The sequence below is a fragment of the Cheilinus undulatus genome, linkage group 13 (assembly GCF_018320785.1).
Source record: "Cheilinus undulatus linkage group 13, ASM1832078v1, whole genome shotgun sequence".
In the NCBI taxonomy this organism is placed as follows: domain Eukaryota; kingdom Metazoa; phylum Chordata; class Actinopteri; order Labriformes; family Labridae; genus Cheilinus; species Cheilinus undulatus.
This window is the reverse complement of record NC_054877.1, coordinates 38,232,805-38,255,457: the sequence shown is the minus strand read 5'-3', so window position 1 is coordinate 38,255,457 and position 22,653 is coordinate 38,232,805. Positions and strand designations below refer to the sequence as shown.

The following is a 22,653-nucleotide window of genomic DNA, read 5'->3' as shown; positions in this document are numbered from 1 at the left end:
CCAAAGTTTAAAAAACTTTTTTGTTTTTTTGTAAATATTAGCATACATGAGCTAGCTACATATCATAAAATTAGCTTTGAACACTCAGCCATGCAGCAATGAAAAGCCTGTTTTTGTTAGCCTTTATAAAACTGAAGATCTGCCTTGTTTGTTTTTGTAAACTCCCTTCATGTTCTGTGCAGAACAACTTGACAGTAGTTGCAGCAGTACCTACAAGGGCAGCTTAGCAAATGGTGAACTCCAAGCTCATCATTCAGCAACTCTAACACCATTACCTAAGAGCTCAGAGCTGTTGGTGGTGTTTTACAGTTACTGCATGCAGACATCTTTTAGTGTCTGTGTTGTCTTGTCAGGGCAAAGAGCAGATGACAACAGTGCTTCTTATAGAGTTTAATGGACAGAAACCTCCTCCACACATGAATCGTGGGAAAGCTGTTTATCCAACGGATTATCCAGGATGCTTAGGGGCGAGAAGGTCGGAGGGCATTCATCACTAATCATCTGCTCATGCTCCCCATCGCTGACTGGCTCAGTGGCTAAAGATGATCCTTAACAACTGTGCACATCACTCTGTACACGCACACACACCCACACACACAAAACATGCTACTGTGCTGCTCTCTAAGCTAGTAGACGGATTACTTGGGAGTTTTATGTTTGGAAACTTGAGTTCACTGTAGCTCAAAAAAGCCAAGGCCATATGTTTCTCAGCATAACTGGGGAGAATATCCTCCTCAATCTACAATGCAGGATTTTCCAGTGTTTACATTATAAGTGGGATATCATGTCATGCAGTAGGATCACTAATGCTGCTGTTTTTACTTGCTAAATTATGCTCTGATTTATAAAGGTCAGTGTTGGTTGAAGCACAATGCAAATCCAGCATACTCTACCACATTCATGTTCAATGTCTAAAAAGTATTTTTTTAAATTAATATTCAAATCAAATGAAATAAATCAGAATTTCAATCAACAGGTGCTGAATCTTTTCCTGGCCCTGCTGCTCAGCTCCTTCAGCTCCGACAACCTCTCTGCCCCAGATGAAGACGGCGATTTGAACAACATCCAGATCGCCATCGCTCGTATAAGTACAGGTGTCTCCTGGCTAATTACAAACATCATCGGCCTTTTCAGACGTAGCCGGAGGAGTAAGATGCAAAAGGACAAAAAAGCAAGTCTTACCATTAAGACCATTGGGAATCATGTGGAGAGCAACGGGGGAGTATGTGGACGCTATGGAGAGAAGTACATCATACCAGAGGAGGACAGCTATATGACAAACCCAAACTTGACTGTTATTGTTCCCATCGCACCTGGAGAGTCGGATGTGGAGTTTCTTGAGGAGGAGGAGATTTCTGATTCGTCTGAGGATGAAGCCAACAAACCGGTGAGTTTTTAAAATTTAATTTCCTTCACACTGCGACTGAATGCTCATATGTGCTTTTGTCCTGTTTTTTGGAAAACAAAACGATTTGAAAAGATTTTACAGATTTGCTTAATTTAAAGGTTAACTTACAGCCACCCTCAATCGTGGTTGACCTATTTGAACATTTTGTGCACAAAAGGGGGTCTTAGTACATGTCCAAGCAGGTGATTTGCCTTTGAGTGGTGGCTGCTGTAATGCTGTTTGGTTACTGATGTCGATGAAGGCAGAAGCATGCAGATCGAGATTTCACACCAAAACCAATGCAGAAAGAAGAGGAACAAGAATTTGTATCCCAATCCCCATGTGCTTGATATAGATTTCTGTGGATAAAAGAGTTTACATTTCTGTAAATAACCATGCCAACGTTGCACTCTTTCTGCAGTTAGATTGCAGATACATAGTGGGTTTATGCACCATAACAGTACTACACAGTGTAGTGACAGCGCTGTTCAAAAGTCTAATGTTGTCGCAGCATTTTTGTATGTGTTCTTAGCTGTCATACAGCTGATGGATTCTTGTGACAGTAGTTCTCGTAGGTGTTCTGTGGCATGGGTCCTCCGAGGCAACCCAGATGATGTCTTAAGGCCCCTTGCTGTCAATGATGTCAGTGGTCTGCAGTCTCTGGGGACCTGTTAGCGATCGCGTTAGTTAGCTTAGATGTTGTCATTTTGGGGACAAATCCAGGTCTGCCGGACTGCGCTGGTATAGCTTGGCACTATGGCTTGATCCCATGATGTTGTTAGCGTCTTTGTTAACATTAGAAAAGATGTGTTTTGCCCGGATGTGGTACTTCAGACTTGTTGTGCTTCGGAATAAGGCAGTTTCTCACCGCAGTATGTATACACAACTTTGGTTTCATCCAGACTTGAAATGAAATTTGCCGTGAAGCAGGCCTGAGTCTGTCTCCTCATTCATCATTGCTGGCTACATTTGACCCGCCTTTAACCTTTAACATGTTAAGCTTTCCAGATTAATAAAAAGCGTTAACATGTTTATATTAACAGGCCTAGTTTTTTTTTTTTTCTATTTTTCTTTTTTTTATTGTAACAATAGCAGTACAGATTAGGGGTATAAAGGTATTGTACTGTATCAAATCTGTATGGGCCTCTTACACAGAGGGGGAGATGACCCACACCATCCTGGCAACCGTGCAGACACAGAAAATAGCAACAGCCTGAAAATTCCCTGGTAAAAGTCTCCTGTTTGGGAACAGTTCCCATGTAAAATACAACAGTGGACAAAGACAAGGAAGAAACAAAAGTAGTGTGGACATTTTTCAGCAGGTGCTTCGCTGACAGCAGGTCCAGTGGATCAATTCATGTATTTGAAATGGCACCACACAAACATGAAAATCACTAGGACTAGGAGAAACAACAGAAAACACATTTCATTTTGGATGTTTAAAAGCCTTTTTCTTGCAATTTCTGAGAGGACAAAAGTGGCAAAAAATTATTTTTAAAGCATACCATATAAGTTGTTGAGAAAAAAGGGTTTTAACATTCGTTAAAATTAACTGAGCCAAAAAAGAAATTCTTATCTTCTGCCTTTCAACAAAAAGTCTCACGAGCCATTCATGAACTTGCCATGATATAAGGTCTCTTTATTAAAACACTGGTTCTCTGTTTTTGTAACTCATAATAAATCTAAATGCGGTACCTTCGACTGTCGGCTTCTGGGGAGGGGGAGAAGGGGATTCCGACATGTCTGCAGTTGGGTCATAGCAAAGGAAGCAGCTATATCCTCAGACTCCAGACAGACTCTAATTTCCTTATCTGCTTGGGTGGGCTATGAAAAGTGCTCACATCCTTTGTGGAAAGTCCCATCAGATAAAGAAATAATCCAGTGCTGTTGTCTGTTGAAATCGACAGGGTAGACATTAATTAGTGTGCTTAATGAGCTAACTTATGATGATATGTTCAAGGTAGACTGGGAAATTTGAGTATTAGAGGAAAGGGTATAAATATTTCAATACATCAATAGAAATAAATAACCTAGTATTTGAAAATGTATTTCAGTATTCTTATTCATTGAAGACCTTTTGGAAGGATGTTGCAGAATTATTCCTAATTTAAAAGTAATTTACTCAGCCTATTTGTTTTAATATATCTCATTAAGTAAAATAGTTCCAAATTAAGAAAAAGTAATTCTGCTATAATTACTGGACCAAAAACAAACCAACCTGTGACTTCAAAATCGAGGTACTGAACGTACCGAACCAAAATTTTCCGTACCATTACAGCCCTTGTTCAGAAGTATCCAGACCTATATCACCTGATGGTTTAATGACTGTGTTAGGTGTATAGTTGCCAAACAGTGAAATAAGGGTTGAGGGTCAGATAGAAGGGCTGGTGTGGTTCTGGCTTTGTTCCTCCAAAATGAATTTAAATGACCCTAGATGTCCAAATCTTGAAGAAAATCTTTCAGAATATTCTTGAAATCTCTTGTTCATGAGCAAGGAATGGACCTGAGGCTTATTGACATCAACCTTTGATATCTGACCTTCAAAATATAGTCAGTTTATCCTAAAATCAAAGTGGATATTTAAACAAAGATCATAGAATTGTGTTTGTATCACATTATGATTTAGTTTAAAAAATAGAAGCTTTAAAAGTGAAAGGTTAGAAAGGTGTCTCTGCATTCAGATAATTGAAACCAGCAAGAGGACCTTTGTGGTTGTAGCGCCAGGTTGTTTTCTGGCTTTGTGCTGCTACTGTTTCCTGAAACTGTTCTAGAAAGTGCTGCCAGAGACTTCGTCAGTGCCTGGTGTTTGTTGTGACTCAAGTGAAAAACATCCACCACAAGTTACAGAATCTAATCAGTCTCTAATCCTCAGACTGTGATTTGTTGTTGCTCATGTCATTCAGATGTATGAAAACTGTTGGTGGTGGGGGGAGTAATGCAGGCAGCAGGGATGGAGGGTGGCAGCGTGGAAGCTTTCCGGACAAATAAGCTGTTAATCTGTCAGACAGACGACAAGGTGAACTCTGATAGACTACTGTCCTGGTGAAACAAATACATCTTCAGATTCCAGATGTTTTATTTCAGCCTATACAATGGGGATATTAAGACTTAACATCGCACAGGGAACATCTGGCAAAGCCTCCGCAGGAAGCTCAGCTGTTGGCAGAAAGGAGAACCATAGTAACAAAAAGACTGATTTTTGGGTATGACATGAAAAATAAGTGATAAGGACCTTTCAAGGAATGTATTGGGAGAAAACCACTAGTGGTTTGTATAAGCCACTATTGATGGCTGTCTTCCTCAGTCTGCCTCAGTTTCTAGCTCCACAAGCTTGTGCATCTCACACTGTAACGGATTATTGTGACTCTTATTGGACATAGCCAACCTCAAGTTTGACACCTGTGTCCCTCTGCAAAGACAATTAATGGTTAAACTGCCTTGATCTAAAAAAGGCTGTGAACTCTAAAGTATTGCACCAATATTTGAAAGCCCCTCTTATTACAGAGAGCTCAACTTGAAATAAAGATTTACACAACCAAACTAGAGATCATGTGACTGTAGAAAAATCAAAGTATACTTTTCTATGTACAAAATCCCACAACAACAAAAGCAACAGAGGAGTAAGAAGGATGTAGATCAAGAAAAGTTTAGTAATACTTACTGTAAATATAAATTTACTGTAAATTTTACATACTGTTATTTTACATACTGTAATGTTTTAAGTAAAAACACAATGTTGGATCAACAAAAAAGATACCTCCTCTTTTTTATTAAAAAAGCATTATATTTTAAAAACTTGCATGAAATATATCAAAAGCAACAGCACAAACACAGAAGAGAATTTAAAAGGTCTGTGACTTAATTAGAAGAGGGAACACCTAGCAGACAAACAGCATCCACCATCTGTCACTGTAAGTAGCCATGATGTTTATCATTGTAACTGTATCAACATTTTTTTAACAGATAAGTTATATAAAAAATAATCCATGTACAGTTGTCATAAACAGCTGTAGAGACTAAAATAATTTTTAACCAGGCTTCAAACATATGTTTGTCTTCTAAAATTTTAGCTTTTCAATATTGGGTTCAGTGGGGATTGATTCCCTTTTGGCGTCAATCTCAAGCGGCCACACAAGGAACTGCAGTTTTCAGTACTTCACAGATGAGTTCATTTTTCAGCAACAAAGATTGTTGATTGTTCCTGTCCAGTCAAATTAAATTAAAATGTATTTTTGCGGGGCTGCACAGCAGCACAAGGGTTAGCGCTGTTGCCTCACAGCAAGAAGGTCCCTGGTTTACTTCCCGGTCAGGGCCTTTTTTGTGCAGAGTTTGCATGTTCTCCCTGTGCATGCCTGGGTTCTCTCCTGGTACTCCATCTTCCTCCCACCACCAAAGACATACTCGTTAGGTAGTTTGATGACTCCAAATGGGCCATAGGTTTGAATGTGAGCTTGCCTGGTTATCTGTCTATATGTCAGCCCTGCAATTGACTGGCGACCAGTCCAGGGTGTACTTCTTGCCCAGTGACAGCTAGGATAGGCTCCAGCCCCCCACAACCCCGAACAGGATAAGTGGTATAGAAAATGGATGGATGGATGTATTTTTGCCGGTGATATTGTTGGCAGTGGTGCATTTTTAAAGATATAACAATCTACATAAACATATTGGTCATCTGTTTCACAGATTTATTTCCTAAAAATGATAGAAAATATATATCTGCAAGTTTAATTTAGGTCTGTAGTCAACTGAAGACCTTTTTTTAATTGAATTTCACATAAAGCATTTTCTGAGAACATTATCAAATTGTTGAAGCATATTTCCAGTACAGTGTGTGATGTGGCTTTAAATGCACAGTATACAAACTCCTCTGCCAGGAACCCCAGAACTCATCAGAACCCCATCTGAGAAAGAAAACCAAGAGAGATGCAATTTTTTTCAAGACTATTTTTGGGGGATTTTGAGTTCATTTAACTGGAGAGCTGAAAAGAGAAAATATGTTGAGGGAGAGTGGAGGAAGACATGTGCCAAACATATGTCAGGACTGAGAATCGATCCCTCAATAAGTCTGTTGAGGACTATAGCCTCTTCCTTATCTACCCGCTGAGCTACACCGGCACCCAACCAGCAAATTAATACTGTTAGATATTCTCCTGTCACTGTAGGTCACAAAAGATAGTTTCTCCTAATCCTGACATGAACTGTAGCATTAACTTGGTCAAAATATGATAGAATATGAAAGTACTTGACTATTGTATTCATGTAAATCTACAGTACACTGCTTAAAATTTACTTAAATAAAGTAAAAGTACTGGTCTGTAAATCTGCTTAAGTAAAAGTAAAAACAGTTTTGTTTAAAGTTTACTAAAGTACCAAGTACTGAGTATCTGTTTGGGCTGGATGATTTGTGAAAATAATGTAATTGCATTTGCAATTTGGCATGCGATTATTTTGTAAGTACCTCATCCTGTGTTTTTTTAGGTTAAGTCACACCTCGAAAATAAAATAAAATATAACAGCTGTTTTGGGATGGAATCATTCCCCTCTCATCTGCAACTGTGAGGTAAAAGCTTGTGTAAAAGTGCAAGAGTTTGTACTCAAGTAAAAGTGTAGTTACTCTGGTTAAAGCTTACTTAAGTGAAAGTGAAATTACTGATTTCTAAATGTACTCAAAAAAGTACAAGTATACAAAAGAACTATTCAATTACAGTCATTTGAGTTAATGCAATTCAGGCAGGAACTCTCTCATCATACCATTTTAACCATTTTATTGCAAACTGGTTTAATTTGGCAGAGACGGCTCTGCTCAAAAGATGCTCCCTGGGTTAATCAAGCAGCATACTTTGACTTTCCAAAGAGCCCATAGCTAGAAACCCCCACATGGATAGATACATTTATGACAATACATAGTGAATACAATGAAATTTCTTCAAAAGCAATTAATCCATAGTAGCGTGAATATAGGAGGCTGCAACAAGTGTTATGCTATAAAAGAGGAGGCTGGGGTGGAGGAGGTTAAGCTTGCCAGCAGCAGCAGCAGCATTGTGGTGCATCCGCATCAATGCAAGGAGAGATTAGTGAGAAGTATGTCATATTTAAATGGACCGCAGTGTTGAGAGAAATACTGTGATTGGTTGTTGGAGCTGGGAGGGCAATGATTGGGATCAGCTGACTGTCAGCTGATCACGACTACATGTCCTCCATGAACTAACACTGAGCTTCAGTTAGTCCCTTTCCAACCCTGGCTTTGACTAGACAGCCCAATAAAACTATAAAATCAAGAACTTCTCTGACATTTAAAACTATTGGAAATATTTGAGGTAATGTATTAATTAAACTAAAAGTCTTACCAGTACAGCACCAAAGAAGTATGACAATGAGCTGTGGTTTTCTCTAATGTTACTAGAAAAGGGTGCATCATGAGTTAAAATCAAATTGGTGTTAAGATGGACAATATACATCATGTTTAGAACTGCCTATAGGTGTGTTTTGTACCTTTTTACTTAGCCAGGCTAGTTGTTTCAAAATTTTACTTAGCTAAGTCTGCTAAGCTGTTGATGGAGCTTTATATTCACAGTACAGACTTGAGCATAATATCAAACCTCTGTTAGAATTTTTAGCAAGAGAAGTGAATTTTAAAACATCAAGATAGTCAGGACACCTTTTATTATAGAGCACCATTCATACACAGAACATTTCAAAATGCTTCACATAAATTAAAAGCAGGGCAGTTATGATATAAAAGCATTAAAAGAGAGCAAAAAGACACACAAACCTCTACTTTTAATTTCTGAAGAGAACAGAGACACAATTTGGATTATTGAAAGAGGTAGCATCTGACCTATTGTCTACCCTAGGAATGTACAAATTATCCAACTCATCCTTTTTATTAAGGTGTTTTATTGCCTCTGACATCAAACTACCTGACTCTTCCAACTGTAATGTTTCTATTGAGCAACTGTGCCACTTTCTCAGTTTATTAAAGCACCCTCTGCACCTCTCCCCTCACTCATTCTCCCTCTCTCTTCTTCCTGTATTTTGCTGTCTCTGATTGGCTGTGGGCGGGGGTTTGTTGAGGTGGGGGGTGTGTCTCTGCTGTCCTTTCTGGCAGGCAGACAGCAGCAGGCCAGATGTGAAGCCAGGCTCTGCAGAACAGATTATACTGACACAGCTGAGCAGAGCCAGGCAGGGCCAGGCTGAGCCGAGCAGGCTGCAGTCTGGCGCTCTCTCTTCCTCTTTCCCTGCCGTGCTGTGCTCCACATCACACCAGAATTAGGCATCAGGGAAAATGGAAATGAAAAAAAAAAAAAACTCCTTCAGCCCTCCATCAGCTTAACAGGCATCAGCAGCTGCTCGACAGAAGAGACGGATACATGTTTGAAGCTTTAAATGCACACAAAAACGGCAAGATATTGGTTTTAAAAAGAAAGCAGTGCTTAAAAAAACAAAGAATTATCAGCCCAAATCCCAAAGCCTATTTTATATACAATGTTGAATGGATAAAATGTTATCTTCGTCTTTGAGCACTCAGGCTGGTAATACTGGTAATCTGGTCTCCAGGTCTTGTGGATGCTGGATTAGATTTCCTACCGGTTTATAGGATTGAAGCTGCACCTCTGTCCTACAAATCATGTTAAATATGCTGCTGTTACAACACAAGAAAATCTCATCAAAATTGTATTATGAGATTGAACAGAAAGGCAGCTACAACCAGGTGAGCTGGCAGGGGCAGGAAAAGACAACAACGCATGTCAATCTGTTTTTGTAGAAGTGCATTTAGCCATGTCCCAGCCAGTGAAGTAACAGCAGCTTTCTCCCAGTTTCATAGACTGTTGGAAAAGTGCAGAACTGCTGTAAAGATTAATGAGAAACTGATTGGTAACTTTGAGACATTTCACTCTTCAGGAGCAGATCAGCCTGTCAGAGGGCAGCACGGTGGACCTGAGGAAGCCTGGAGAGGAGATGGACAACTTTTCAGAGTTGGAAGAAGAGAGCATGGAGCCGGAGGAATGCTTCCCAGAATGTGAGAATTAGAAATTAAAAAAAAAAACCTTCATTGTTCTGTATAACAACATATTTTAACAACATATTTTTAAAACATTCATTTCACATATTACAGTTTTTTCTCATGCTTTAATTGTCCATCATGGTTTTTTATTTTATTTAAATTTACTTAAACAGGAAAACCTCATTGAGTTCAAGAATCCAAGTAACAAGAGTGTCCTGGCCAAGACAGTCAGCAGCACAATCAACAGAAATGCATACATAAAACATAAAGAAATTACAAACATAGATGAAACAAATCCTGATCACAGAGCAAAAAGTCATTAGACAAACCATGACCCTGAACCATCTTCCTCCAACACCTTTAATTTACTTTTACAAAGATTTAAAGTGGCCAGCTCTCCCAGACACAGATTTTCCTGCAGTAGATTCCAGGCTGCAGGAGCAGCATTCCTGAAACTCTTTTTACCCATTTCAGGATATACTTTGGGCACAGATGCAAAAGTAAGTCTTTTGACTCAGTCAAAGAGCAAAAACTGTAGCTCCCAGCACTTTTCACATGAATAAAATCACACAAGTATGAGGGAAGCAGACTGAGCCTTATAAATTAAGATACGCCAATGATTTTGTCTATGTGTGGTCCATTAAGGCCCCCCAGCTCAAACATACAAAAGACAACGATGAGTTAAGGACTTAATAACATTCTAACCCCATGTTCAAAGTTTGATTATTTTGCATTTCAAAACCTGAAATTTTTAAGTACATATTGACAGCGTGATGCAATTTCATCATTGTTTTGATTTGGGAGAGAGTTCAAAGAGATATATTTGATCTTGGCTTTAGCTTTATTATCCATGCTGCACTGCTAATCCAGTGTGGTTTGAAACCATGACTTAGATGGAAGAAACCGATTTAAAGTGCCTATTCTGTAAAATACAGTGTTTAACACCTTGAGACATTAAAACAATACACAGGAGTGCATGTACAAAATGACTCACTGAAGTCAAATGATCCCTTACTTTACTTGTTAAGATTAAAAAAGTCCCTGCAATGTCAAAAATTGAATCCTGTGAGATACAATGTTTAACACATAGACTCTAGAAAGAATTGGACAAACCCTGTGTGACGTCAGTTGTCTGCTTACAATAGGTGGACTTAAACTCCTTTGGAAGCCAATCCGTGGTGGCCTCCGTATAGAAACCGCGGTCTCAACTGAACTTTGGATCAACCTAATGGCCCGCCCACTAAGCTCGACTTCCTGTCAGCTAGCTAGCTAGCATTCTAGCTTCTGCCTGTTGAGCTATCTGTCAATCAAATGAGACACGCCAATCAGTTCGCAGTGAGGTTTTTCCTATATATAATCTAAACCATTGTGGTACAGAAAAATTTACCCCCCATACAGTGAGTGCACATAAAGAAATTAGCCAATGAGAAACATTTGGTTTTTTGAACATGCTGTAAAAACTGGCTTTTTAACAGGTGGGCAGATGGGACTTACGGTGTTCCTGCTGCCAGCCTCATTGGCTTCATTTTTCAGGACCGCAGGTTGCCACTTGGTTTAACACTATTGCAGATTAAGAAATATGCAGGAGTGTGTGTACAAAATGACCCACTGATGTCCAATGATCCCTTTCTTTAGCTGTTTGGATTAAAATCTGCAACTTTTAAGTGCTCATTCTGCAAAATACAACATGTTACATTGTTAGACATTAAGAATTCTGCAGGAGTGCATGTACTAAAGTCCAGTCTAGTCCAGTGATTCCCTACTTTAATATCCACTTTGGAAAAAAAAACTACTTTAATTTTGAATGAAAATAAGGTACATCTGATAGATTGAAAGATTACTTTTAATTTGTCCACTTAGCTGTTTGTGAGTTTTTCAAGTGAATAAGGCATTCAAAGGTGCAGCAGGCTGTGAGACCCAGAAGACACTAAAGTCAGTAATATCCAGCTGCAGCCCTGCTACAGAAGCTTAACTACAGTGCACCTGAAGGGAAGAACTAGCACAGGATCAAAAAAATGTTTTCATTATGGACCTTAATCTCATATCTGCTTTTCACATGTTGTTATCTGTGCTGTTTGTTTTTATCATCCTAACAGTTTGCATGAGGCACTGTCAGTGCTGTCACATCGACACCAGCCGCGGTCTGGGCCAGGCCTGGTGGAGGCTGAGGAAGACATGTTACCAAATCGTGGAGCACAGCTGGTTTGAGACCTTCATCATCTTTATGATCCTGCTCAGCAGCGGAGCTCTGGTACGACTGCAAGTTACTGTTGAAAAATAAAATAGTTACTCTAATTTTAAATACATTACAAGTACTTTTCAAACCAAGTTAACATGAAGGTTTCAGTCCTGGTTGTTTTTGGGGACATTCAAGTGTCCTGGTAGTTAGAATTACCAGGAATTTATTATTAATTATTAATTAGTTACTTACAGAGCCTCTTTTCAAAACTATAACAGGAAAGCAACTATATATGGTAGATGATGCCCTCTGCAGAGTATGAATGTATGGCTTAAACATTTTAAACACATTGCCCTATTTTCAATATAGCTACAATTAATTTGTACAGTTCTCTTAGTCTGCTTGACATTCAAATGAACTACATAAAAAGTATGTTGCAGTTTGGACAATGGATGGGAAAAAAACAAATAAAGTAAGACACAGGACAGAGAAACAAACATTTAATGAGTCCATCATTACAGAAGCCCTGGAAAAACAAACATTTATTATATTTCACTCTGCTGTCCTATGAAAGTGTGTAAATTTGTGCCTTTTTTAATTTAGATTTTTAGAAATGTACAGTGCTTAACAAATTTATTAGACCACCCTAACCCTAACCAAAGTAAGGTTTATGGCACAGCTGCCCTAAATTAACAGCATTGGTAATTACCAAAATCATTTTTTATGTTTCTGTACTGGTTAATACACCAATATGTAGAAGCTCTTTAACCCAAATGATATTTTTAATGCTAAAATATAATTATTATTATTGTTATCTATGAATTTTCAAATTTACTGATTTACAAAAAACCTGAAAAAATAGTAAAGCACATTAATATTTCTTGATTAATATGTCAAGTTATAGTTATTTACATGCATTCCTCAACAGAAAATTTAGTTTTAGTGGTTGAATGTTATGCTTGATTCATCTCTGACTTCTCAGAGAAGCCCAGTGAGCCGTTTCAAATTTGGGTGAATTCAGTTTGAAATCCCTCATTCCTGTTCAAAATGGTAAAAGGTGGGGAGCTCACTGAAAATGAAAAAGTCCGCATTACAGCACTTAATGATGCTGGATGGTCTTTGAGGCAAATATGACAGGTGGTCTAATAAAGTTGTTAAGCACTGTATGTATCATAATACAAAAACTAGTTTTGTTTCCCTCAGAAAATGTGAGGGTTAAAGTTGGGATCTTGAAAGAACAACTGAAATTTACTCATTATTAAAGGAACACAGAATAAATGAAGTGTTGCTGCGTGTTGACTATTAACCCCATTTTTTTCTAGAAACATTCCCGACCCACTTAAGACAACTCTGCGACATTCTTTTGGGTCCAGACCCAACAGTTCAAAACCACTGCTTTAGGTCTGGATATGTTTTCTCACTTTTCTGTCCTTTTTTTCTTCAGGCTTTTGAAGACATCTACATTGAGAAGAGAAAAGTCGTGAAGGTAGTGCTGGAGTCTGCTGATAAGGTCTTCTCCTACATCTTTGTGCTGGAGATGTTCCTCAAGTGGATCGCATACGGATTCAAGAAGTACTTCACTAACTACTGGTGCTGGCTCGACTTCCTTATCGTGGATGTGAGTAGATATTTTTACCCAGATAGTTTTGTTGCATTCAAAAATGGGACCATGATCTTTTAAAGACACACAAATGAATTTAAGGTTGAACATTGTTTTTTCTTTTCTTACTGTAGCTGAAAAGTTATAGTTTGTGTTTTGGGTATGAACAGCTTGGTAAGTGTTAATGCTGTTCACAGGAAAGCACTTGACAGCTCATACTCTGCAATATTTCTTGATTGACATTGTGCCCTTCTTAAGCTTCTACATCTTAAAGCAACTACAGAAGAAAGATGCAGATAGGTCTCATACTGCAGAGTTGCTGTATGGCTGTACATTTTTCGTCTTGCCACAATTTCGCCAAACAGATCAAAGAGTAACTAAACCCCAAAGGTTCAACTAAGGTGCATCTACACTGAAATTTTATTAAAGTGCCTTTGGAGCATCATGGACAGGGCAGGGCCAGGAGGGATAGGACACAACAACTCACTCCTTCACGCTGTCACAATCAGCCAAATCATACAGTCATTTTGCATGTCTAAAAACACCTCTGTTTCAGCCCTGCTCAGAACGAGCTGTTTCTGTGTCTGTGGCTTTACATGTTACTGAGCTGTCTGACTCCGCCCCTCGCAGGAAATGGATGTAGCTTAATGGGTGTGGCTCTCCTGATCCTGCTGAGAGGAGGATCAGGAGAGGAGGGCGGAACTTTCTTCCAAGTGGGGAGGGCCAACCGAACCTGGGGGCGGTGCTAACACACCACATGACATCATTAGGGGAAAATCTGAGAACAGCTTGTTTTAGCACACATTTTCTGAAAGGTGGAGAAAGAGAAGTGGGGAGAGAATGGTTTCTGGTACTTGAGGGGATTTGGGCACATGTTTTTGTTAGAATTGTTATTTTTGCATAATATGTTCCCTTCAAGCTCAATTGTGATGAAAGCTTGCACCTTTTACACCATAAGCCATCACATTGCAGCAGCTGAGTTTAAACCTTTAGAAAATACAAATATAAAATAAATATAAACATAAATATAAAATTTCACCCCAACATTGAGATTTGGACCCTAACAGCACTACTTAACATCTATATACATAGGATTGCAGTGGTAAAAAGTGGTTTGGGGGTTCAGTTTCTCTTTTGAAGAAGTGCTTTAGTGACATGAAAGTTAAGTTTTTCAAAGAGCACCATTCATACAGTTAAAATTCAGAGCTGTTAAGACATCATCATTGGATGTTTCAGTCTTTTATTGAGTTTATAAATCAATCAGTCAAAATTGTTTACCTTTTTGACAAAACCGATTTATAAAGGTAGTAAAAGAGGTGACAGATAGACAGATACTTTGTCAATCCTAAGGGAAATTCAAATTTTCAAATAAATAAAAATATCTGAGGTAAAATAAATGACCACATAAATATTCACCCCCTTAGGTCAGTATTTCGTAGATGCACCTCTGGCTCCAATCACAGCTCTGAGTCTGTGTAGATAGGTCTCAGTCAGGTTTGCACATCTGGACACTGCAATTTTACTCCATTCTTCTTTGCTACTTAAGCTCTGTCAGGTTGCGCAGGGATCGGGCATGAACTACCCTTTTCAAGTCAAGTTACAATTCTCTATTAAATTGAGGTCTGACTCCGACACTCCAGAACATACACCTTGTTGTCCTTAAACCATATCTGTGTAGCTGTTGCTATATGCTTCGGGTCATTGTCTTGCAGGAAAAATAAATAAATCTTATCCCAAGCTGTAGTGCTCTCGCAGACTGAAGACGATTGTGAGCTTTTCAGGGCCCGACTGCCAAGAAGCATCCCCACATCATGGTGCTGCCACCCCTCTGCTTTACAGTGGGGATGGTGTGTTTGACTCAATGTGTTGTGTTGGGTGTCCACTAAACATAGTGTCTTGACTGATTAACCAGTGACTGGCCCTTCCAGACACAGGTGTCTCTGGTGACTTTGTTTGTACTACAATCACTTGAGACACATTCACTGCTCTCAGGTGATCTCTATTTTACTAATGAGACTACTAGCAACAAATTGGCTGGGCCTTTGTTGAGTTAGATCAGTCACTTTAAAAGGGGTTGGTACTTAAGCAGTCACTTATTTTACCTTTTATACTTTTATTTAATTGACATTACTTTGTAGAAATCTGTTTTCACGTTGACATTGAAGAGGTTTTCTTTTGTATTTTCTTTGTAAAAAAAAAGCTAAATTATAATCACCATGATTGATTTTAAAAATTAATAAAAGGGGAAAATATCCAAGGGGATGAATGCTTTTTGTAGGCACTGTAGAACTGTGGTGTTAAAGACTGAAGTTCTGTAGTGTGTAGTCACCCAAGTGCCCGTGGCGTTCAGCCCGAGGCCTGACTTGACCTCCTCTGATTTCACCTGCTGTTACACAGATATCCACAGACCGCTCTATTCTTAGGGTAAGTTGTAGTTAGCAGGTCCAGGTGAGTATGGGCTCTGGGACAGGAAACATCTGCATCTCAAATGCTTCTGTGTTTTTTCACTCGTAAGTGCTTTCAGTTTGATATCAAAAGCCACCGTCTTGTATCCAAACACAATCACTTCTTATGAGTAATGCTGTAACACCATCTAAAAGCCATTCTTTGAATAAATAAATTCAGGACCTTGGCTTTTATATCAGAAACAAATGCAGCACCATGTACTCTGAGGTTTATCTACAGAAGATCTGATGTTCTTTTACAGCATTTTGAACCTTTAAAAACGTGTTGCTCTCCACATATTAATAGTTTATTGCAAATTTTTAATGTTTGGTCATGTGCTGTTATTTTTATCCCTGTTTTGACAAAAAGACCCTCTTGGTTATATCTACTTCTCTTTTTTCTTTGTAAAAAATACTTCTTTCTTTTCTAATGTGTTTGGTTTTTGCTGTCTGTACTCTCTTGGAGCCAAAGACTTCTTACCCTGAGAAATAATTCTGAGTATCTTCTTTAGATATATTGGACAAACACATGTGTAAATAGACTTTTATAAAGAAATACAGACCATTGGGACCTTGATGGTCCTAAATTTAAGTTTGATACACTTATTGGATCAATTGGTTTGCAAATTGGGAGACAAATTTGGCAAAGACAGATCTAAATTCTTTATAAAACTCACTCTATTTGATATATATACATATTTTATATGTATATATAGCTGAGTATGCATGCATGGACGCTTTTGTCTATGTGTGCATACTTGTCTGTGTTTTGTCATCATCAGTCATGACATGAATTTGTTCTTCCTTTCATTTATATCACATCATATCCATTCATAGCTGTCATCCAAGGGTCATTCAACAGCGGAATACCATTTTGTTTTGTTTGTTTTGGATGTAGAATAGAGTGGAAGTCTAAATTTATTCAAAGATGAAACTAAAATAAAACCAAATCTAAAACTCAAATATTTAATAATTGTGTTCCAAACTGTGGAATGTCCCAAAATACACAAAAACACTTAGATATGGCTCTTCAAATGCTGTTTTTCCTGTCTTTATTATTTTCTGTATTCTCCTTTTTATACCTACTTTATTATTGACATTGATAGAATTAAAGTAGTTTTCTTGACTTACATGCTAATATTAAACAGTGATACTGTTTTTGTCTAGTGCTAATGTAACTGTTCGTCTTGTATTAAGAAACATAGCTTTCCTAAAAGTTGCAAACTTCAAAACTCACCTGCATTGATTCAAAGGTACTAACTGTCTACATGTCTGTCTTTACTCCACACAGGTGTCCTTAATAAGTCTGGTGGCAAACTCTCTTGGATATTCAGACTTTGCTGCGATCAAGTCTCTGAGGACGCTGCGAGCTTTAAGACCTCTCCGAGCTCTGTCCAGATTTGAGGGCATGAGGGTGAGAACTCCTCTGAAGTTTACTAATGTTTCTTATGACTTGAGAATCCGTCATTAGTCTCAAGATTGGGTACCAACCCCACCAAGGAGATTAAAACCGTTACTTGGATTGATAGCTAGATAATCACGTAGATCTTAAAAAGATACATTTGGAATTTGAAAATAAAAAATTCAGACTCATATTCTCTTCTTCCATTGTTGATGATGAGAGGGTTTTTGTAGCACAACGCTATATGGACAAAATAATTCAGCCACCATTACCATTACACCAGCAGAGACTGTATAGACAAATGGAGCTGGTCTCCCTTTTGCGGCTTTAATGGCCTCCACTCTTACTGGAGGGCTTTCGACAGGATTTTGGAGTGTTTCTGTGCCTATTCTTTCTGTTGAGCATTTTTAAGGTCAGACATTGATTTTGGACGAGAATGCCTAGCTCACAATCCCCGTTCCAGTTCATCCCAAAGGTGTGTAGTAGGGTTGAGGTCAGGCCAGTCAAATTCTTCCACACCAGACTAATCAAACCATGTCTTAGTAGTCCTTGCTTTATGCACTGGGGCAGAGCCATGATGGAATAGAAAAGGGCCTTCCCTAAACTGTTTCCACAAAGTTGAAAGCATAGCATTCTGAAACATTAAGATTTCTCTTCTTTGGTGATAAGGGGCCTAGCCCAAACCCTTAAAAGCCGTCCCGTACCATTATCTCTACTCCACCAAACTTCCCAGTTGACACAATGCAGTCAGGCAGGTAGCATTCTCCTAGCATTCGCCAAACCCAGACTCACCCATCTGACTGCAGAACAGCAAAGCATGATTCGTCACTCGACAGAACACGTGAATGAATTACACATGAATTACAGTTGACTGTGGAATATCGAGCAGGGATGGAATTTCACAAACTGTCCTTTAAAGGTGGAATCCATCACAGTACCACGCTTAAAGTCACTGAGATCTTCAGAACAATCAATTTTTTGTCACAAATGTTTGCAAATGGAGACTGCATGGCTTTGTGCTTGATTTTCTACACTTGTGGCAATGGGTCTGATTAAAACGCCTGAATTCAATGATAAACAGGTGTGGCCAAATACTTTTGTCCATATGGTGTAGTCATATGCATTGTGTGCATGGTCAAGTAATTGCTCTGTCAGTTATTCCACTACTTTGGCCATCAATATTATAAACAGATTTTATTGAAAGTTTCTAAACTAGTCATGGTCCCCAGAGGATTGAGAAGTGGATTTCTTTCTTCCTGGAAACTTAACTAGTTTTAAGTTACATTCCTACACAAATGTTGGATGTAGTACCATGATATGTGGTTCAGATGATCTTGTGACATTTCTGATGTCACAAGCTCAAAGTTTAACTTCCTCCTGTGTTTTAATTATTGACCAAATTCCTGTGAAACTATTATCATTCCAGTCATCCTCTGCAGTGTCTTTGTCAAGCAAATAAAACTAGCATGGTTGATATGGTAACATTACACATGTTTAGACTTTCCTCATCATGGCGATTGCTCAAGGTGACTATGACCATCCTCCATGATGGCTTGCCAACTTGTGAGTTTTCAGATGGCTGTAGAGGCTGATCAGACATCCAAGGACTTTGATGGTTGGGGGAATGTGGTGGTGGTTGGGTTTTTTGAGCCTGCTTCTTTCTGTCTTTGTGTTATTGTCACTTTATCTCTGCAGCACAGAGGAAAGTCAGTTTAGCGACATGCTGCATTGCCCTTGAGGATATTTTCCAGTAGTGACTGTTAGTTGCTTAAGGTGATGTAGATTCCTTTTTCATCTTAGTCTTTCTAAAGTCCTTGTAGTGTCTCTTTGTCAACCAGCACTGGTCCCCTAACCTTGTTTCAGCTCAGAGTACAGGATCTTTTTGGGTAGGCGTGTGTTGAGCTAACTAACATTGTTAAATACCATAGTTAATATCAGATCTGCTTAGACGTGTTTACAGTATTTTTGTGTGTATCACAATGGTAATACTAACTTTTAGGGTTAGTACTAATCCTGGTGCAAAGTTTCTCAAAAGCTTCATGCCATGCTTTGTTTTAAATCCAAATGTTCACTGTGAGGCAATAACAACATATTTGACTAATTTTCTGTTTATATCACTGTTTAAGCTTTAGCTTTCTTTAGCCTGCAAGTGAGGCAGTTTTTATAGAAATCCTTCTGGAGCAGACTCAGAACAAACCAGTTTGGTGTTGGTAGCTTCATTGTCTCCTTTTTCCTTCTAAGAGTGTTATCTCAGACCTATCCATACATTCAGCTTATCCTGCTATCTCTTGTTGCCTTGAAAATAATTCAGTCCAAACTTGGCTGAGTAGCACAGATACAGTATTTTTTCATGCATGTACAAAACTCTTGAAAACCTTACATTTCTGGGGTGAACTGCAGTAAGTTTGGGGGATCCAAGGTGATAACAGCATATTTAAGGACAGTTTGCCTCATGCCAATTAAAGGGGGTGATGCCATTTGTGCCCCTCAGGAAGATTTCAAGAGTAAACTGCCTGAAGTTTTCAAAAATTTTTAGAAGTTGACTTGACTGAAAAAAATGTAAAGATTGACCCTGAAGTTAGGGAGATTTCTTTTAGACTTCTGAGAAAATAATCATTGAGTTACTTTTAAAGTTGCAGGCTCTAAATCAGCATAGATTATTTTATCTTTGACTGTAAGTCATATGCCTGAAATGCACTGCAAGGTTGTCAGATATATGCTTGTAGCATCAATGTAGCCGTGTGAATTTAAAAGACCCCCTCAAAGTTAAGCCTTTGACAACCATCGACACAAGACGTGTGGCTAATATGCAGGAAACTTATTGTAAATGTCCAGTTAAGAATACATTTTTTTTTTAAATTATTAGATAATTTGTTGTTTAATAAATCAGGACTGCACTGTTACTTTTAGTAGTATCATTACTAGTGTTGATACCAAGGCTAAGCACTCAAATTTGTTTGCATAAAGACTGCTCTGCATTGTAATACAGACTGCAAACTATGCTCTGCTAAATTATCAAGAAGAGTGTTGAGGAGCATCTAATATGAAGCAAAAGAAGCTTTCCAAATAATTTAAGAACTGCACTGGTTTTATTAAGTATTCATGTTGGTACTCAGTATCATTGAGTTCCCAAATGAAAGTACTTGTGCTTGGTCTGAAAGTGAGTGGTATTGGTGCATTCCTACAATGAACAATAACTGACGTCATCTTGTTTGTGTGCTGTGTCCTGAGTTCCTCGTAGAAAGCATTTCTGTTAACTTGTCAGCTGGTGTGTATACACACTTATTTCAAAATAAAAGCATAAAAATGCTACAATATTATAAATAACAGTGCTACCAATAAAGAACTCAATCCTTTACCATGTTCTTCAAACAAAATAGAAACAGATAAATAAATGTGATGAAATGACTCAAAACCACGAGACTGGCTTGTGTTTGTTCTAGCTGTGTCTTTGGTCTAATCTATTTCTCACTGCCACCCATCAGGTTGTTGTGAACGCTCTAATAGGAGCCATCCCCTCCATCATGAATGTGCTGCTGGTGTGTCTCATCTTCTGGCTCATCTTCAGCATCATGGGCGTCAACCTGTTCGCTGGCAAGTTTGGAAAATGTGTGAACAGAACAGGTCACATCCACAGCGTCTCTGTAATCAACAACAAGTCCGACTGTCTCAACATGAATGACACCCAGTTCTACTGGACCAAAGTGAAGGTCAACTTTGACAACGTGGGACTGGGCTACCTTTCACTTCTACAAGTGGTGAGTTTGTCAGAACTGTATTAAGGAATATGAAAATAATGGGCCTCATTCACATTGTCTTTCTGAGATTTTAGGAACTCCAATCAGAAAAGGATGCGTTGATGGTTAGATTGGGTCAAAATCATAGCTAACCATGATAAGTTGATGAAACTCATTCTTTTAAAAGGTGAACAGTTTAGGGTTGTAAAATGGTGTCTATGTTAAAACATAGGACCAATTAATCTTGCAAACATTCTAACATTACTCTATAGTGCAGCTTGATGTTACCATGGGTTTAAAAAGAATAAACAGTGATCAAGTGGGAAATCGGACTAGATCACTGTTTTTTCTTTTTAAACCCAAGTGGGAAATCGGACTAATTTATGGAACTTTTCAGGGTATAAGTAGTAAAGTAGGTGTGTTTTTGGTCAGTTTTATAACCTTATGCAATTTCATTATACCGACGAGGTTTATATCATTTTTTTATTTTTTTCTGAGCCTTATTTCTGCTTTAATTTATTTCGGCATTTGATATATATGATGTTTTTATGTTTTCTGGTGGGGTTATAACAAAAAACAAGTGGTATAAAAATGGTGATTTTAGTCAGTTTTGCAACAGTTTTATTATACTTCAGTGGCATAAATCAGTTTTTATTTTTATAGAGACTCATCACTGCAAGCATTCACTAAGTTATTCAATATTTATGATTGTTATAGGTGTCCTGTTTGAACTGTATAGAACTGTTGGTACCACCATTACAGACTCTATGTGTTTATTTTCCATTATTAGCATCTTGATATGCTTACACGTCATGGAGTTTTTCTTTTACCAAAAAACATGCAAGGAACCATATGCGGTCACTTCGTTAACCTTCACCATAATAATGAAAAATATATGTATATGTAAGTGACAGTAGTTTAAAAAATGTTGGGATTTTGTTAATAAGACCTCGCTTAATGTCAAAATTCTTGAAAACGGGAGCGCAGATGGTCGAGCGGTTTAAGGCACTATCCATGTACGCGGGTGGCCCGGGTTCGAATCCAGCCTGTGGCCCTTTGCCGTATGTCTCTTCCCACTCTCTTCCCTGTTTCCGAGTCTATCCGCTGTCCTTCCTCTGTCAAATAAGGGTATGAAAGAGCCCAAAAATAAATGTTAAAAAAAAAATTTTTGAAAACAGCACAAGAAGGTTTTAAGAACAAATTTATCTCTAAGAAGGATTGTTGATGATGCGTTACACTAGTTCATGCAGAACACAGAAGTCATACGCCCAGCTGCAGTAAGCTACCTACCAGGTGATTTAATTACTGTCTCACAGCTCTCACAGCCAATTACAGCTCATTTTCTCAACAAGATCCCTGATCCCTACTTTACCAATACAGATCACACCACAAAGCTTTACCTCCCCCACCCCAGCTGCCTCCTTTCTAACCTAAAGTTTTTGTTGCACCCTCATATTCACTTTTATCCTGCTAAAAAGTAGAGTGCTTATTTGACATGTATTGTCATAAATGTGTTTATCAAGGTCAAAGCATGCTGCTTGGCTTACCCAGAGAGGTTGTTGGTTTTTTTTGTTTGTTTGTTTGTTTTTGTTTTTTGCAGAACCTTAACTGCAGAGCAAAACTTTGTATCAATTTTGCAATCAATGTTGAATCTATGAGAGTGTTCCTGGCTGAAATGAAGCCCAGTGTGATCAAAATATTGGGTTTACTTTTTTCTATGAATAAAAATGTGGTTTACAACATGGCTCAAACATTAAGGTTGTGACACATTGTGTTGTGTTTGTAGGCCACTTTCAAAGGATGGATGGAAATAATGCATGCAGCTGTTGATTCAAGAGGAGTAAGTATCTGTTTTTACTTTCAGGGCAAGCATCATAAAGCAGGTGACTGTAACCAGCT

At 38.4% G+C, this 22,653-nt stretch overlaps 1 protein-coding gene across 1 annotated transcript in view; it reads left to right on the top strand.

Moving 5' to 3' along the window:
* Positions 1-22,653, top strand: part of LOC121520234 (sodium channel protein type 4 subunit alpha B-like) — a 72,346-nt gene that overhangs the window by 46,469 nt on the left and 3,224 nt on the right. The window contains exons 18-24 of the mRNA XM_041803609.1: positions 977-1,387; positions 9,290-9,407; positions 11,489-11,643; positions 13,016-13,189; positions 16,907-17,029; positions 20,503-20,775; positions 22,541-22,594. Of these exons, the coding sequence (XP_041659543.1) occupies positions 977-1,387; positions 9,290-9,407; positions 11,489-11,643; positions 13,016-13,189; positions 16,907-17,029; positions 20,503-20,775; positions 22,541-22,594 (1,308 nt within the window). The remainder of the gene's footprint in view (positions 1-976; positions 1,388-9,289; positions 9,408-11,488; positions 11,644-13,015; positions 13,190-16,906; positions 17,030-20,502; positions 20,776-22,540; positions 22,595-22,653) is intronic.